General features: G+C 46.1%; 1 protein-coding gene across 1 annotated transcript; it reads right to left on the bottom strand.

Moving 5' to 3' along the window:
* Nucleotides 1–3,630: 3,630 nt before the first annotated feature.
* Nucleotides 3,631–16,604, bottom strand: LOC122373434 (diuretic hormone class 2-like). Its single transcript, XM_043351496.1, has 4 exons — nt 16,527–16,604; nt 8,577–8,696; nt 5,708–5,818; nt 3,631–4,753 (listed from the first exon to the last, which is right to left on the bottom strand). Exons 2-4 carry the CDS (start codon nt 8,690–8,692, stop codon nt 4,612–4,614), a joined length of 369 nt encoding a protein of 122 aa, XP_043207431.1. The 5' UTR covers nt 8,693–8,696; nt 16,527–16,604; the 3' UTR covers nt 3,631–4,611.
* Between the last annotated feature and the right edge of the window lie 1,177 nt (nt 16,605–17,781).

Here is a 17,781-nt window from a genome sequence, read left to right as displayed (position 1 = left end):
TCTAAACACCGAACCGATGGATCACATCAGAGAGGGCTCCCCTCACCTCTCAAGCAGTCAAAGGAGGGTTGTCGACAGTGAGCATTCGGGCACCACGGGTCGCCTCGATCCTCCAAACTATCAACAACATAGGCGGCACCTCCCGCTGGTGTGTAACGTCAATTCTCTGACTCGTGATAACACGAGCCAGATACGGGCCCTCCATACGGTCAGCCCGTGAGATGGGCCCGGGACGTCGGCTGACGACTCGTTTGCTGTCTTTTAGTAGGTACGAGGAACTTGAGCGATGTTGATGGGAAGATCGACTCATCATAGTGCGACCTCACAATCAACACTGGCAGACATAAAACAAGGTGTTATGCTTGACGATATGCTTTGAGAGGGGATGAGGAACCAAAGAAAGACGTTAAATGCAGTTTGTTGATCACTAACTTGTAGATTTTCCAGCATATCTGTTTTTAAATGGAATCGAAATGCGAGGTTTTGATTATCCATAACTGTGCGCGAACAACAAATCTGTCCTTATGACGCATAACACATATCCTTTATTATATCAGTTACCATGGGACATAAAACAGACATACATGACATTGGTGAATACTGTAGCTGTGCATCGTTGTCTGCATAATTCAACTGACATATCAATAATCGATATCATGTAATACAGTGAAAGTAAATGTCAGAACGCGTGTCATTTATAGACACAATCAATCTTTCCCTGATAGTGAGTCTAACGATCGTTATCTAAAGAGATCCATCAGGTTCTCACATTCCAGGGAACACAGATTGCTATTTGAATAATTTACACCAAGTGGACTGCCATTCAGGTAGGCACGGTTAGTTAGTTTCCACCAAAAACACACATTGCAACTAAGCACTTTGTAGTATCCCATGCCCGTTCCTACCACTTTCAAATTCAGCGTGAAGGATAGATGATTTTGCACATGATACTAAATGTTGCTCATAAAAAATGGCTGTCCCTTGCCGGCGAAACCAGCACACTGCCTTGTTCCATGTGCCGGGCGGAAGAGTTAACTCTGTGCGCAAGTTTTTTATCACGACTTCCGGCCACATGCAACATGCTCCTTCAGGACGCACCGTCGGCTGATTTCTTTTACTCAACATCTGCTTTTAGATCTCAGGTTTTTAAATTTGCTAAGGGTCAGGGTGCATTCTGATGGCAGTGGAAGGCAGCGGTGTTATTTTAGCGGTGTTATTTTAGCGGTGTTATTTTACTTAGTTTTTACCTAGGGTAGTCATCCATGTTTTTTTGTCATCGTTTATGTGTTGCTTTTATATATCTGTTATGTGTAGGTATGTGTGTGTGTGCGTGTGATTGCGTGTGTCCAATTTTATACATTTGTTCTGTGACTGCACCCATAAGCAGTGGTGGATCCAGGGGGGGGGGGGCAAAATGGGCATTTGCCTCCCCAAACGGCATAATTTTAACATTACGCCTATGGACGAGGCATGGAAAGAATCGATAAATTGTTATGGTTTGCCCCCCCCCCCCCCCAAAGAAAAACTCTGAGCTGGATCCGCCTCTGCCCATAAGTGAGCCATGAGCCTGTGGTTGCTTTTATGCTAATAAACAAAAAGAATAAAGAATAAAGAATGATTGAACCCATTGGAATACAGCGGGTTCATGGCAAACACCAGTAACATTCAACTTTTACTGCCGCGCATTTTGATACTCTTGCGTGCCCAATATTTCTGATCGGAATGAAGTTCAAAACAAGTTGTATTATATAACAATTTCGATATTTTCTTCCTTCCACCGTACCTATAATCTTCTTTTCATCGAATAAGTTACTCATTCCGAACCTCGTCGAGTCCATGTGGTGGGAATTTTGGAAGTGTGGGAGCACAAGCAACTGTTTTTATTTAGCGGTATCTGACGTGTGATAATCTAGCCGACATTTTATGCCGGTTTTAATCACACAAATGGCACATACACGCCCAGGTAACTTGAGCCCCTTCCCGTCTCCACTGCTAGGCCAACGACAAATGACTGGCCATTCTGGCTATCTGTAACGATTTATGTTCGGTCATGACGCGTCTATATCACATGAGTCCTATCACGTGCGGTGTGATAGCTCCTTCTGGCTGTTGGAAATAATTGATCAGTCCAGCCAGGCGGTTCCAGGACCCAGCGAGGTGGGACTCACGCGACTCTTGAGTCGCTTAGTTAATGGGGCATTTATGCTTCAAATAGTAACGCTGGGTGCAGCCTGTTTTAAAGTGTTTCATATGATGCACTGTTGTTTTTAATTTTGCTGTTGGTGATTGACGGTAACAGCTTGCAGTTTCAAATGAAAACACAGAATAGTTTAGACGATAAGCAGTTGTTGAAATTTTGCTTGAGTTGTCAGTTTATGTTATACGACAGCGCTGGCTTTAGAGATGTGAGATGCTCATCATTCTTGAACTCCTTAGAAAGTCGTGCAACCGATAGAAGATATGTCAATCATGAACTCGCTGGAAATCCATCCATACATGACACAAGTGTCTGCTGACTTCAGTAAACAATAGGAACCATTTTTTTTGTGTCATTCTATCGATGATTGTTCAGCGTGGTGTGCAGGTTGATGTTCAAGTTCATTGACACACTGCCAGTACGCCTCAAGCTACGCTGATATGTGGCGGTGCCAAGCGTCTCCCAGTTTTTACCTATTGGTAAAAAACCTTGACGGCTTAGCCCGGTAGTTGCTGGGGGGCGTTAAACGCCCTCCCCCCACTTTTTTCGCCGCGATATAGCATAAAACGGCGCGCCGAAGGGGCGCTTAGTTTTGGGTACCTGTAGGGAATTCATTGAAGTTTATTGTGACGAAGTTTAAGGAAAAATCGGTCGGAAGTTTTTTTTTTAGATATCGAGGTTTTAATGACGTCATAATTTCTGAATTTCAACCAATTTTTTTTTTCAACCAATTTGCAGTGCCATAGACTGCAAATACCAGTTTCGATTTTCAGGGATATGTGCTTACCTGATTGACCTGACCTTGACCCTGGCATATGTTTGACTGACCCGTACATAGATCTGACACTCTTTAGGCCTTTTATGAAGGATTGTACACAGTTTTGACAGAGTTTATCACGAGAGGCGCCCATTACGAGGTTCTGGCCTGAAGTCCTTGCTACCGAAAGCCCGATTTTAGGTGTTTTACCTGACCTTGACCCGACCTGACCTCGAAATTCAACTTTCAAGTGCTTAGCTGAAGCGTCTTGTCGTGTTCTTTTGTTTGCCGCCTCGTGCGTTTCGCCACGCTTATTGGTTCTCGAGCTGTCGGCTGGGGGCGTTTAACGCCCCCCCCCCCCCCCATCAGTAAATGGCGGGTGGCGAAATACCCCAGCAACTGCCGGGTTTAGCCACGACAAAGTTAATGAGGTGGCAAGTGGCGATTTTAAAGATCGACGTTGCCAGTGCAGATCATATACAGCTGCTTAACGCTTGCTCGATGTTTACAGTTCGCATTATATGCGATTTAATTAAGAGTCGTATGACGATATACCTATGCATTTTTTTTAGCTATAAAAGTAATTTTGGTGTGGCTTGTTCCATCAATTCCACATTTTACATCTCTGCTGTTGCCTATGCACATTTCTCCTCTGGCTGTGGCAGAAAACACACAGTTTCAACAAAATATGTTTATTTCGTGATAAATGGAGTAACACAATATGGGTACTCTAATCTGCAATCATGTATACAGCATGTCTACGATATCCAGAGTGAGAAGCCGATCAGTTGAATCACGCGGGTAGTTCCATCACAACCCGCAAAACACTTCATTGCCTGTCTGTCGACAGTGCTGTCCAAAATCAGTGCCGAACATCATCCCTAAGGTTTGTTTTACCATGGATGTGGCCTTAAAATAGACATATAATAGGCCAGCTGCCGCTCAGTGTCTTTGGTAGTCGTTGTTTCTGAAACGGTAAGCTCGCATTGAGACCAGCAAAGCTGTTCGTACACATTTTTCAGTGGACCCCTCGTACCCAGCAACTGAACATTAAATATAGGTACATGCAATGTGGCACAATTTGTATATCTCGTAAGTACGCCAATTGGGTACTACCAGGTACACTAACAACACATCAATAACACTTGATGCAGTGGCATTCACCGGGCTAATCAACTTAGCTGCAACAACACAAAAACCGTTTAGCCGGCGCCCTAAAATTGCATGCGATTCCTGTTGTTCACTTCATTCTACGATAGTAAAATCAAGTCGTATGGCTCTCGCTGAAGTAAGTATTTCAATAAATCACTTTTACATGTTCGGAAAAAGTGATAACCGAATTTTATTCAGCCTTCATTTCCAGCCTCTCTTCTAGTGTGTCCATGGACTCGCTATCCCGCCAGCAGCTGTCTCTCTCGTTGCGACATTGCTCTATGCCGATCTAGCATATTCTCTACTAAAGCCAGGAGTGTTCTTCACAAAATCCTGCTCAGAATGAGCTGCAGTAGGTCCTGCTAGACGCATCAGTGACCGCGGAACTACTCGGCTGCGCCGTACGCAGCGGCACAGGCCGCGGAGCTGACCGCGGCCGTCGTCCAGCGGAAGGGGGGAGGGAGGGGGTTTGCTGAGAGGGAGAGCGGAGGGAGTGTTGCATCATCTAGTGCCTCAGGTCTTGCTCCAGGGAGCGCCGCCTGCGTCCGGGGCCGCTGGGGAACTCAGCCGCCTCCAGACCCATCTTGTGCTTGGCGGCCTGGGAGGCCGAGAATCCGCGGCCCAGGCCGAAGTCAAAACCGCGCTTGCTGAAAAGGAAATAAGAGTTAAGCTATGGCTTAACGGTTTGTTTGCTTGATGCGACGAAACGTTTTTTTTTATCCGCGACGATAAATGAAAGCAGCCAAAAAGAGTTGAAGCTCTGAAGTGCAAGAAAAAGATCAAGAAGATTATATGTGACTCATAAGTCAAAACTTTCAATTGTCTCTAGGGTATTCGGCAAAGGTGCGTCTGTCTTTACTCTTTTCGCTTTAGGTATAATGCAACAACAAATAAGCACGACATGACCAAGATAAGACACGATTAATCAAGATAATAATGCACCAAGTTTCATCAAACGCTTATATCACATCAACCAGTTGTATGTTGACCATGCGGGGTGACATTCCATCTATACGGTACCCGAGCTGGAACAGATTGCAACAGCGCACACATCGATAGAGTAGCACATCGCCATGTCTAGGTATCACATACGCATATGATTTGGGCCCCCAATGGCATGAAAGTCCGTGCAAGGACATACCTGTTGAAAAAGGCTGGGACTCCAATGGAGGTGTTTATCATATGGTTAAGGCAGTAGATCTTAGCATGGATCTTGTGGATAAGAAGGAGGAGCTATGCGGATAAGATAAGGACACGGATAAATGATAATAAGAAACTTCGATCAGTGCCAAGTATTTAAGAAATATTATACGGAATCTAGTAAGAGGGATTTCAGATGGGACCCTATTCAGACAAATACAAACCAAGCTCTGGATAGTCGGCCACTTCTCCCAGACTGCGGGCCGGCCATGACGGGCCGTGCGCATGCGCGGACAGGCGACAGGCAGCCACGTCGACTGCGACGCGCCGATGCGCAGGCGGGCGAGGGAAGGAAGACCTACCCGGCGAGGACCGACTGGGCGCCGGCCGGCGGCGCCGACACATGGCTGTACAGGTGAAAGAAGGGTACGTGCTTCCGGAAATAATTATCTATTTCGTACTGGGCGAGTCCGGCCACCTCGGCGTCGTTGAGCGCGCGCAGCCGGCTGACCAGCTCGCTCAGGTAGAGGTCGTTCTGTAGGTTGGCCTCCATTTCGTCCATCCATGGTTTTCTGTGGAAACATGACGCTGACACAGTCAGACAAATGCATGCTACAGTTGTGTTTCAAACTGGCGCCGGGAAGATCCCTGAGTGGTCAATAGATGGTTGAAGTTAGCGCAGTTAGAAATACCGGTACCTATGTATTTGATTAGTAGATTAGTTTGTGTGTATTTACCGGACATGTAGCCCTTGTGCGAACATGTATTGTTCACATTTCGATGAAAGCTCAATCGAGAATCACTTCAGGTAATCACGTTTTTGTACAACTTTTCCATTTTGGATTAGTATGAGTTGTCGGCAGACGTGGCATCGATCCTGCTATAGGTACTAGACGCTCCATATCGATTACTCCTGGCCACGGCAGAGACAACTTTTGCGAATTCCATACTCAGCGAAGGCAATCATGCAGTGTTTCGATAAGTGCGTTTTTTGAACGTTGAAAAGATCGGTTAATTTCGTCTAAATCCTGTTGATCAAGAAAACGCTAAGCAGACACTCGAATTTCGGTAGAAATTGCCCTAGGATTCATTTCACCTATACAACAAAATTACCAATATTTTGAACCAACGGATGAAACAATTTTGAAAGGGGAACTTTTCGCGGTGTCGGCGAAGTCCCAAATGAAATAAATCATAGTTATATGCTTACATTTTGAATCCTCAGTCAAACGCGACTGGGCCACAGACATTGAATCTTCTGCTTCACAGTTTATTCCTTTGAAGAATAAGGGACGGATGCCCATTGCCCATTGCTGACATATCGACAAGTGTTGTCCACGCAGCTCACACGATCAAAATAACAGCGATGAGCGGGTCTGATTTAGCTAGACCAAGAACACTGTAACCAGCATTGATCCTTGAAGGACATCGATTTCGGGTCCGAGACCACCCGCATCCACCCCCGCGGCCGCTGAGACAGATCTGAACACGATGTCGTGGGCGGGGGCTGTACGGCCATCTCAGACATATAGGCTTATTAGAGACCGGGTATCATGATCAACGCTATCGAACGCTTTGCGTAACTCTATTGTCATCGACGCTGTCTGACCTTTGTCGATCTAATCAGTGGTCCAAAGCAAGGCATGGATACAGCAGCTCATGGGCATCTTGCCGGAATTCTAGGAAACTGGGGCCAATTTTGCGTGTAGTGCATCGCATCGCACACAATAAGAAATCGGTTTTCAAAATCACCTGAAATAACACCATGAAATTCCTTGCTTTGTACAATTACTTGCGAAATATTTTGATGATGTAGTAATCGCACGTTTTGTGTGAGGAAAAATGCAAAACTACTACTGTAGAGCAAAGCCCGTATCGAGGCAAAGACAATTGGATGTTGCGATAACTCGTGAACCTGTCTACAATTATATGCAAAACATTTATAAATTCACTAAAATATGTTCGGTAGTTCGAGCATACGCTTTCCTCGCAAGCCAAAGACATCCAAAGCAGCCATCGTGTCAACCGTATCGATGAATGAGCCATTCGATGGAGGGCTTTGCGGTGAGCACCTCATCTGTATCACAAGCGACTGAAGGTTGAATACTGTCCATCCCGTCACACCCGCGGTTCTAATCCGTTATCGCCTGTGATGGGTAAATATGTTTACATGCGCTCGATAGGTGTACTGAAGCCGTCTGATTACCGGCCAACATGTGGCCAGGTGTGTGCGGTGTCACGCGGCCGAACCTTGCATATAACGGCGCTAACAATGCCTTTCATTTACGGCCAATCAAGCTGAATGAACGTGCCGCGCGGCGTGGCTGCGGTCCCACCGTGGGCGGGCAGTGCAGAGCGGCGCTGTATGGCGCTCGATGCGCCTTCTCAGCCGCTCTGAGCAGCAGCCATAGGAACTCGGCCAGGTGAAGGACTCTGAGAGGGTGACACACATCAATACCGAACAGACATGCGGTCTCACAACGCTCGATACTATGGCCAGAACCCGGTCAATGGCGACGGATAACAGCCAGTGGTGGCTAAAGCTGCTGCTTTTTGTTAGCGACACTAAAGGGGAACAAATAATGAGCTGACGTATTTAGGTGCACGGAGCCTTTAGCTGACTTTCAATTCTTCACAATTCTGGCCTGCCTTCGAGTTCACGTTCGAAAGCAGGCTGTACGATGCCCACGTCGTTACCTTAATTCTGAAAAGCGTCGCAAAATGTTTTGAAATCTAAAGACGAAGAACGACAAAAAGTTGATGCTGAAGGTGTTAACATCACTAACAAGCTATTGTTGATGCGCTCGTGCGTCTCGTGTAAAGGCCTGTTACGTCAGTTCTATTCAAGGACGCTTGTTTTGTGTCTGATGTAACGTTGCTGCTGGCAGGAGCGTTCTGCTTGTGGCGAGAGTGCAGCCCGTCACTGAGCTACCGAGATCAAAAGGGAAAGTATATGGCTTACATACCACTATTCTAGGCGTGGCCACAAAACCTTGCGTATCAGTATTAAATTATGAAAATATTACATGAAAGGGGTTTCTGTGACGTCATGCGTGAATCACGTACCACTAGACGTCTACTTTGTTGCAAAAAAGAAAATGATAATACCCTGGATAAAACACAACAGAAATGTATGGCGTTGCGAGCAAAAATGACACGAAATAAGAGTAGGTAAGCCGCTTCACGGCACTCACTGGTGTTTGGTGCTCTTTCAGCTGATGCTATAAGCGAATAATGAGCGATATCATGATCCAGTGCTACCCGAACTAGATTCACTTTGCCTTTAAAGCTTAAACGATTCCCGCAGCAGGCTACAGAAGGAACTGTTACCTTTCTCCATCGTCCAGGTGGAGACTGGCGGCAGAGGCTGAGACCCAGCAGAGTGCGAAGCAGACGAGCGCGGCCAGCGCGGCCACTGCTCCCAGCCCAGTCACGTGCCGCACCATTACTCTGTCGAGAGGGGGGCAGGTCGAGGGTCAGACGCCGCCGCGCCGGCCATCCCGATCAACATTACACCGCCGGCAGATTGGACTAACATGCAAATTTGATCTCGGCCGGTGTTGGAACCCATCAGACGGACCGCCGCGGCTGTCGGGCCGGCAGCCGGCGGCGGTTCCGGGGGGGGGGGGGGGGGTCCGGGAGGGGCAGGGGTCATTAATTGGGTCGGGTCTGGGCGAGTCAGTGCCGCCGGCGGTGCGCCCAGCGCCTGACCCGGTCGGCCAGTATCCGACAGGCTGATTTACTGACGCCCAATGCAGACTATGTCGCTCCAATTGCCGAGATGGATAGTCCTGTTCTGCTGCGCCCCGAATAGGTAAGGGATTGACGAGGCTTCAGTCGGATGGGGCAGGGCTAACGAGCCATGTAACTAATGTCCGTCGTAATCCTCACTCGTTGTACTCATCCCAATCTTGGCCTGCAGCTTTTGAGAGAAGACAAATCCTTGGGAATGTTCAAATAACTTAACTTACAATTCAGTGTGCGACATTGATAAAAATAGCAATAGTTTGTCATCTAATGACAAGTCACCGTCTTAAGAGCGTCATGGAAAGTAGACATACGCTTCCAAAGCTTTATATCTGTCATCAGCTCTAACTTAATGCAAAGTTTAGGCCATTAGTGTCGTGACCCCACCAAAGTATTGCTAACAAAACTAATGGATAATTTACGATCAGCATCATGGCTCATAAGATTCCTAGAATGAGCATCAACATCAGCTATGGGCATATATGAATGTTCATAGGCGATAAAAACCAATCGCATAAAGGAATGCTGATGCCAAGAGGCGAAATGATCAAGCGTTTTAGAGATATAACCCTTGGCAGTGTAGATTGTCATCAATAAAGACACAAATTATGGAAAAATGTTTGGTCGGTTTGGTCAGGTCATCCAGACTGTGGGGAATCCCACTCCCTTGAATGAATGGATTTAGATGTGCCAGCTTCAGCTTATATGTTCATTGTTCATTCAATATTGTCGAACTTGGGGCAAAATTTTGGGAAACGAGAATTTTGCTATCGATTTCGTAGCTAATTTCAATGGCTTATCGTGTTTCCATTTTCAGCCAAAACCGCATCCTTCTAGACCCAAGAATAAATACCTATGAGAGTTGTGGTATTCGAGTACAGCTGCAAACGTTAGAGAAGTTCTATGAAATGTAAAGTTTACGAACTAATCAAACATAATTGATCAAACATCAAGATTCAATGCAATGTACTGATATCTTCTTTCTGGGATTCAACTAGCAAAGGTCATGGCCATTGATTAACGATATAAATGGAAGATCGTAGTGCTCATTATTGTCTCATATAAAGAGCACAACGCAATCAATTAGAAAGTAATCTATTTACAACACAACTACGCCCATGAAATGCCACATTGTGCTAGAGCCATGCTCAGTCGACTCCCCAGAATAAGAGCGAACCGTGCTGTGCGTTTGGAAGGAAACATGCGGTAAATCCCCGCGCTTACGCACATATAACAAATCTGGTCAATGCATTTCTTACTTTTTATAGAACGGTTGTGACTTCAACTGCTGTGCCGAATGTTGCTCACTATTGCACCCTAATGCGCCTTTCCGTTCTCATTATCGAAGCATGCTTCGCTGTCTTATTCGATAGCTACACTTCGACACACGACCTCGGCATAGGTACTGCACCGCAGTGCACCCGGCCGAGATACTGCACCGCAAAACACCCGACATACTGCGCCGTAATACACCCGACGGTCGACATACTGCGCCGTAAACGCCCGACATACTGCGCCGCAGTACACAAAATATGCTGCACCGCAGTACGCCAGACATTCTGCCTAAATCAACACATTGGTGTGCTATCACATCTCAAAGTACTTAAGACTGCAAGAGAGGACATTCACAACACCAGCAATTGTTTCCACGTAGCAAGAAGACGAGAGCACGATTCTCCGCAACGCATGATATTAGAACATTTAACCCAAACACCAATTCGGACAACGATTGGCTCTTAGAACAACAAACTGAGCCCGGGGGAAATCATGATCTATCCGGTCTTCAACAACACGGGGTTTAATGATTAATGACCTTACCCTCGTAGTTTGAAAAAGTTAGATCAAAACACTTGTTTATTGTATAAACAAGTGTTTTGATCTAACTTTTTCAAACTACGAGGGTAAGGTCATTAATCATTAATCAAAATGCTTTAATATGATCCTCGCACAAGCACTGAGAAACTTAAAGAACACGGGGTTTACCTGAGGTGGGCAGTGGGCACTGTATGTACCAGCCTAAGTGGAACCCAATCAAGCTAAATAGATGTCCAGGTCAAGAGAAAGCAATCCATCAAGGACCATGGCGGAAGGCGTAAAAGGAAAGCAAGAGCTTTGCGTTGTTATATCTCCAGGTACTATAAGTGCATCTGGTCAGGCTTAGAAAATGGCTAAGCTGCAAAGGACTGAGCTGAAGGCGAACCTGATTTCAAACGATTTTAATAAACAATGGAATGATTAACCAAGTTTTTTTTGCTTATCCGATAAGCGGCTCGCCTTCCGACACGTTTCTAAGCACTACATCGAGTGAACATTTAATTTGCTACTTCATTTCCAATTGTGAATAAACGATCTCAATGAAATGAGCACTGCCTCAGTGGTAGCTAGGAGCTCAGAACACGTCTCTAAACAGAAGTGGAGCAATGATGCTGCACGTAATCTCCATCCGGTTTCCACCGAGATTTCGTCGTGGCCAAAGCCCAAAGCATGGATAAGGAGATCTAGTCAAGAGATGTTTATAACATGTGCCTGCATATTGTTTGATCTCTTAGCATAGAAAGCACCCGCCTGGTTCTCATAAAACGGCCACGAGATAGCCATTATGTAAAATATTGAGGTAAAATGGCGTTCACAGCGTCTGAAGAATGCATGCTATGGTGCGAAGCTTAGCAGCAGCATAAGACTATGCTTGAAACCAGACTACCTTTTATGAAAAATATCAGATTTGTCACGTAAACGATAGGAATGTTGACACACCTTGTTTTTATATACCTACCTTCCGCAACAATTAACCCATTTATGCCCAGGAATATTGACCATCATGAAAATTGATGAAATCAAGATATGTTACGCTTCTACCAGGGCCTTGCATGGAATCGAAAATAATTTTTGCCGGCAGCAAAAGTTTTTCGAGAAAAACGTAAAAAACGTGCGTTGCGAAATCGCAACGAAGGGCACACCGGGCGCCATCAGCGTTGCGAAAACGCAACGACGGGCACATCAGACGGACATAAAGTACACTAAACCGCCGTATATGCTAGTTTGTTTTAACATACCAGTATAACGCCTTGTGGGGCGACTAACGGAGCGAGCGAGAGGGTGGGCCTTGCACGTGCGAAATTGCGAGGGGGTACCTCCAACTGACTTGTGCACGGCACCCTACTAACTGGTCTCTAGCGATGTGCCAAATTTGGGCACAATCGGCCCAGCCGTTCTCGAGATCTGGAAGCGGCACCCTGCACGTGCGCACGTGCAAAATGGGTCCCAACTGACTTGTGCACGGCACCCTACTAACCGGTCCCTAACCGTGTACCAAATTTGAGCGCAATCGGTCCAGCCGTTCCCGAGATCTGGAAACGACCCCTGCACGTGCGCACGTGCAGCAGCACCCCAACTCTGGCACATGTATATGCAGTGCCTAGTGGGTGCCTACCTACATGCCAACTTTCAGCGCAATCGGCCAAGTAGTTACCGAGATATTGCAACAATTACAAAACTGACACCTCTTCGTTTTGCACGTGGCACGTGCATAAGGGGTCACCCACATGCATCGGGAATAGTCCAATACTTGGTAGAAGGAATTAAGCTACCCTACAAAAATTACCGCGTGTAAATCGGTCAAGTGGTTGCTGAGATATAAGCCTCGCAAAAGCGTGACCACGGCCGGCCGGCCGGCCGGCCGCTCATACTCAGAAATTTCCGTTAATCTAAGGAAAGACTACGCTCGCTCCGCTCGCTCCGTAATAATTCACCAACTGTTGACAAATATTGCTGGAGAATGCGGAACCCACATCCCTCATGCTTTATTACCCGCCTAAGAGCCTGAATGAGGAAGCATAACTTAAGGGTTCGCGAACGGGGAGATGGCAACAAACGGTCATTATCAACAACAATTGTCCATTTAAAGTACCTAGTGGTTGGCACGTACCCTGGGCGGTGCTTTCTTTTTGGAAGCTAGACAGAGCCGAGCCATTAGCCCATTACCCTCTCATATGAGAACCCCTAACAGAAAACAATTTAACCGAGGATTGGGAGTAAACCTGTGCCTCGCCTAAGCGCCTATCCGCAATACCATTGTTAACCACCCTCCTAGGAGTAAAGTTAAATTCAAATGCAGGGTAGTCATGCCTACTCTTAGCAAAAAAAAAGAACCTATCCGGCTTTCACAAATTACCCGCGTAAGGCGTAGCGCGTCATAACAACTCGGCTTAAAGTGTCTCCCAGGACCCATTTTATCACTTTTACACCTAATACAAAATTGTCATTGTCCCACTCTAAGCGACCTTCACTTGTAACCTCTCTCTCGAGACAATGCCAGGGCAGACCAGTGATTCGACGCAGTTCACACTTTCCAAGTGTTCCGTTAATCCGTCCTTTCCATCTCCAGGATAGTAGAATCCTTCTCCTCCATGCCTCAACCCCTGTTTCGAGCTGGACGGGTAACTATATATCGCATTCGAGCAGCTCCCATAGGAGCACAGGTCTGTAGCCGGATGCCGTAAGTGCTTGGGAAGGGGGGTGGGGCTGGTTCATGGGTGGCCTGGATGGATGGGCTCAGCCTCGACGATTCACCATGCCCGCTCAGACCAATGTTTTCCCTAATTCCAATAATGCTTCTAGCTCTAAAATGGTCTGATTAGACAGGCCTACCCTCAGTAAACAAACAAGCAATGCTTCACATCAACCACCTTATCAATCCGTGCAAACCATGAATTCTAAAAATAAACTATTATTTTCCCAGACGCCCTCATCACCCCTGCCGAAGGGGTCTGTTGCCCCCCCCCCCCGAGGGGGCATATCCCACATTTGCCGACTCTGGGAGTTATCTTTTCTAAAGTAAGGGTCAGCGGATTGTATCCAGAGAATGACAATGCCTATCTGTCGTCTGATACCAGACTACGTCCCCATTATTTAGTACATAGTAGATCCAATTTTCAAAGTACCTCGCTATCTCTCAGCTCCGTTAGCATCGCCGACCATTTGATGCAGGTCCTTTTCCTACCATACGATTTTCAGATGCTCGAAAACCCATTGCAGTTAGTGAACAGCCCGATAATCTGCGAGAGAAAAAGAAATGAGTGTTTGATAGCTGTTTAAATGAGTTAATGTGAAACGTGTCGCAACATTCACGTGCAAATGCACCTTGCACTTTACATACCTACACGTCCCTCACGACTACAAAACGAGAGAGAGAGAGAGAGAGAGAGAGAGAGAGAGAGAGAGAGAGAGAGAGAGAGAGAGAGAGAGAGAGAGAGAGAGAGAGAGAGAGAGAGAGAGAGAGAGAGAGAGAGAGAGAGAGAGAGGGGGAGGGGGGAGGGAAGGAGAGAGTTGGGGAAGCGTGGAAGAGAGGGAGGAAGATTGGGGAGAGAAGGAAAGAACCCACAGCGTACCACAAGTGAAGTCTATTTGATGTTCCTATGCTTCCGCTGCACTGCCAATTTGCCCCTCGTTGCGTTTTCGCAACACCCCTGTCTTTCCGATGTGCCCAACGTTGCGTTACCGCAACACGACTGTAGTCATATTTGAAAATAGTCACAAACCCTATTTGCAGCATAATTTGTTAATAAAATGCATATTCTAGCTATTGTAGGGACTCTGCAGAATATGTTCACACATTATTCATTACGATATAATTTATCACTTAATCTACTTATTTTGGTTTTCGTGACGTCATCACTGACGGGACCTTCGACTTCCCTCTGGGAGCTCTGGACGGTAAGTTACCGGCCGCACAGACTTGTAACTGCGTAGCATCATGCGCACAACCATGCTAAACGCGCTGAAACTTGTCTCATCGGTGAGACGCCATTACACACTTCTCAAGATTTGATCACGTCGACGCTTGCTTGTGTTGCGAAAACGCAACGAAGGGCGTAAATGGGTTAAATTGTTTCGAAAAGGGAAAAATACTACAATCAACTGAAGAGGCGTATGTATATTGGTTGTAGTTGGATCTACATAAGTAATTCTTATCTCATGATATCATTTGATGCTAGGTACTTGGCAACTGATGAGAAAAAAGTATCCGATGCACACCTGTGTATATTTACAGGGCATGAACACGATAAATTAGTCGGATTGGTAGGGGAAAGTGGGGTAAGACGGGCACCTTAACTTTGGAGCCATTTTTCGGCCGGTTAGAAACATCATAGAAACGGGAAACTGGGTGAAAACCTTTTTCAGACATTTTACTTTCATTTGCCAGAAGATGAGACTTAGACCTGATTCAACAAATAAACTGCAGCTATTTTTGCAAAACCTTGCAAAAACCCGTCTTACCCCACCCCATGGGGTAAGACGGTCACATGGGTAGGGCAAGACGGCCAGCTTCTTTCACCGATCAGCGCAGCTCGCAACAAATGCCCGAGATTAGCCGCATTTATACAGTCGCTCGTTGGTCTCAAGTGCTTCGGAAATGGCAGTATACGAGATTCGTGCAGAAGGCGTATGCTCCTATATAGGCCCTAGTTCAGAAGCCATGTAGAACCGTTTTTCACATTCATTATTCGAGAATAAACTGTGCCGAAGGAATATTGCTAACATGTCTGTGAGTATCGGAATCGAACATATTCTTATTAGAAATGCTTCTTTTTTCCTACAGCAACAAAAATATTTTCACCATTACAGACCCATTGGGTTCATAGTTGCCCGTCTTACCCCAAACTCAATGTCAGAAGTTCAGCACGATTTTTCGCTGTGGACAATTTGATGCAGACAAAGCAAATCCGCCGTAAATGAACACTGTTGGCATATGAGTGTACCACAAGTGATTGCGAGTTTTTAACTCTATAGTGCTGTACACAAAAGCTTGCACAATACATTATGGATGTTTTCAATGAAATGAGTGTTTTAAAGAAATCAAAATAAAAGATTATCGACTGAACACAAATTCACCAGACTTGAATGGTGGTGTGTAGTGGGAAAGGCAATTCTGGTCCTAACTTTTCTTGCTCGTAGCGCTATTGGTTTGGTCTGCAGAAGGGGTGCCCGTCTTACCTACCCTGACCGTCTTACCCCACTTTCCCCTACCCATATTTTTGGCACATTGAATTAGTACATTGGACTTCTTATGCATATAGATAATCGTGCTGAATAAGCAGGTTAAAACTAATATGCATGCGGCATGAATATTGAAGAATAAATGTGTAGTTTGCGACAACTACATAAGTAAGACACAATTGAATATATCGACGGATTTTGAAAAGACAAATTAAATTGACACAACTGATAATATTTTTGTTAAAAAATGTAAACCACCAGGTCAAAGGCAAGTGAATGGCTTGCTACCGTTTTGGTAGATTTTATTCGATGACAACACCTAAAACTCCGCATTTTCTAATACAAATATCACACAAGACCTACGCTCGACGACGCAATATTATGTTATTACGCCGACGTTAATTCCATCGACCCAAAACACCCTTACTCGACATAACACTCTTCCCTAAGGTCAAACACGTGCACCGTCCCCCGGAAAGCTCGCCCAGCGTGTCTGAGCGGCGGCCTGGCCCCGCGGCGTGTCCGACACACCCATACCTTTCTGCGGGCGTGGTGTGTGCTCCGTCGGGTGCCGTCCTGCGTCCCCGGCTCCAGGTGACCCGCCGCTGGATAACTGCACCACTGAGCGGCGCCGACCCGCCCTTATATGGCCGCCGGCGCCGTGCCGGTTCCGACGGGGGCGACATGTCGGTTCCGACGCGGGCGACATGTCGGCATCGACCAAAGGCTGCCGCGCGCCGCGGACCACCGGCCAGCCACGCGACACCACTAATTGGTGCACTGATCTCCGACCGGTGACCGGCTGAATTGTGTTCGAGGTGATTTTCTCTGACTTGGAGCGTATGTATATTTAGAATTGGTTTTTGATTTTTTCATGCTCAGTAATCAGTAAGGCTCAGCGATTTATATGTTCTTTTTTACCACAAAATTATAATCTTTCTATTTTGGCGGCATCAATGCTTTGGAAGACGTGAATGTCAGCTGGATTTATTGAAATAAGCACATACAATACGCATATCAATTGAAGGGCTTTAGGAAATCAAACAAATGGGATGAACGCAACATTTATGGGTCCTCTCGAGATTGATGTTATCCGATTCAAGTCATTTCGTAGCGCAATAAAATAGACAAGAGGAGTTTGAAGGAGCAACCAATAACTCTTTCAAGGTAAGTGCCATAATAAACTCTGGTGCTGCACGCCGTAATTTCCTCCAGTTTTACCTTCGTCGACCCGTTAGACCTGGGTGTCCTTCGACCGTCCTCAGTTGCAGCCTCTGTCGAGGGATTTGGGTCTGCTCGTCTCCAATACGAAAACTGAGGTGCTTTACGCTATGCTCTAACTAAGAAGCCAAATTGGTTTCATGGGCGATTATTTACTTTAGAAGAAAAGAGTGAATATTGCTTAGAATCTTTATCAAACTATCTACGTCAGCTGATGATTAACCAGATATTTACGAGCGAGCGCGAAGCGCGAAGCGAGTCTTTTTCAATATAATGGAAAAATGTGAGCGGCCCGGCCCGGCCCGGCCTGAAACGCTTTCGAGAGGCTTATATCTCAGCAACCACGAAACCGATTGACCTGCGGTCTTTATTGTTGGGTAGCTCTGGAGCTACCCAACAATAAGGAAGGCATGGACATGCCTTCTTCTCCGTAATTGACTACTCTTCAGGCAACTGGGTGACCGTCGTAGCACGTGCCCCGTGAAAAGTCAAGGGTGTTCAGTGTTCACTGTTCAAGCTGTTTGCAGAATTGACGATTTTGAGAGGCCTATATCTCAGCAACCATGCTTGG

Source organism: Amphibalanus amphitrite, unplaced genomic scaffold (genome assembly GCF_019059575.1).
Source record: "Amphibalanus amphitrite isolate SeventyFive unplaced genomic scaffold, NRLGWU_Aamphi_draft 001495F_arrow, whole genome shotgun sequence".
Lineage (NCBI taxonomy): Eukaryota > Metazoa > Arthropoda > Thecostraca > Balanomorpha > Balanidae > Amphibalanus > Amphibalanus amphitrite.
Note: the sequence above shows the minus strand (reverse complement) of the source record. Positions and strands in the feature narration are given on the sequence as shown.

What these genes read in the sequence shown, in the direction of transcription:
- LOC122373434 (XM_043351496.1), bottom strand. Translation starts at nt 8,692, where the DNA reads ATGGTGCGGCACGTGACTGGGCTGGGAGCAGTGGCCGCGCTGGCCGCG. An exon ending in CACCTGGACGATGGAGAAAG is followed by an intron (nt 5,819 to 8,576) that starts GTAACAGTTCCT and finishes ATGTTTCCACAG; the next exon opens with AAAACCATGGATGGACGAAA. An exon ending in GAGGTGGCCGGACTCGCCCA is followed by an intron (nt 4,754 to 5,707) that starts GTACGAAATAGA and finishes TTTCCTTTTCAG; the next exon opens with CAAGCGCGGTTTTGACTTCG.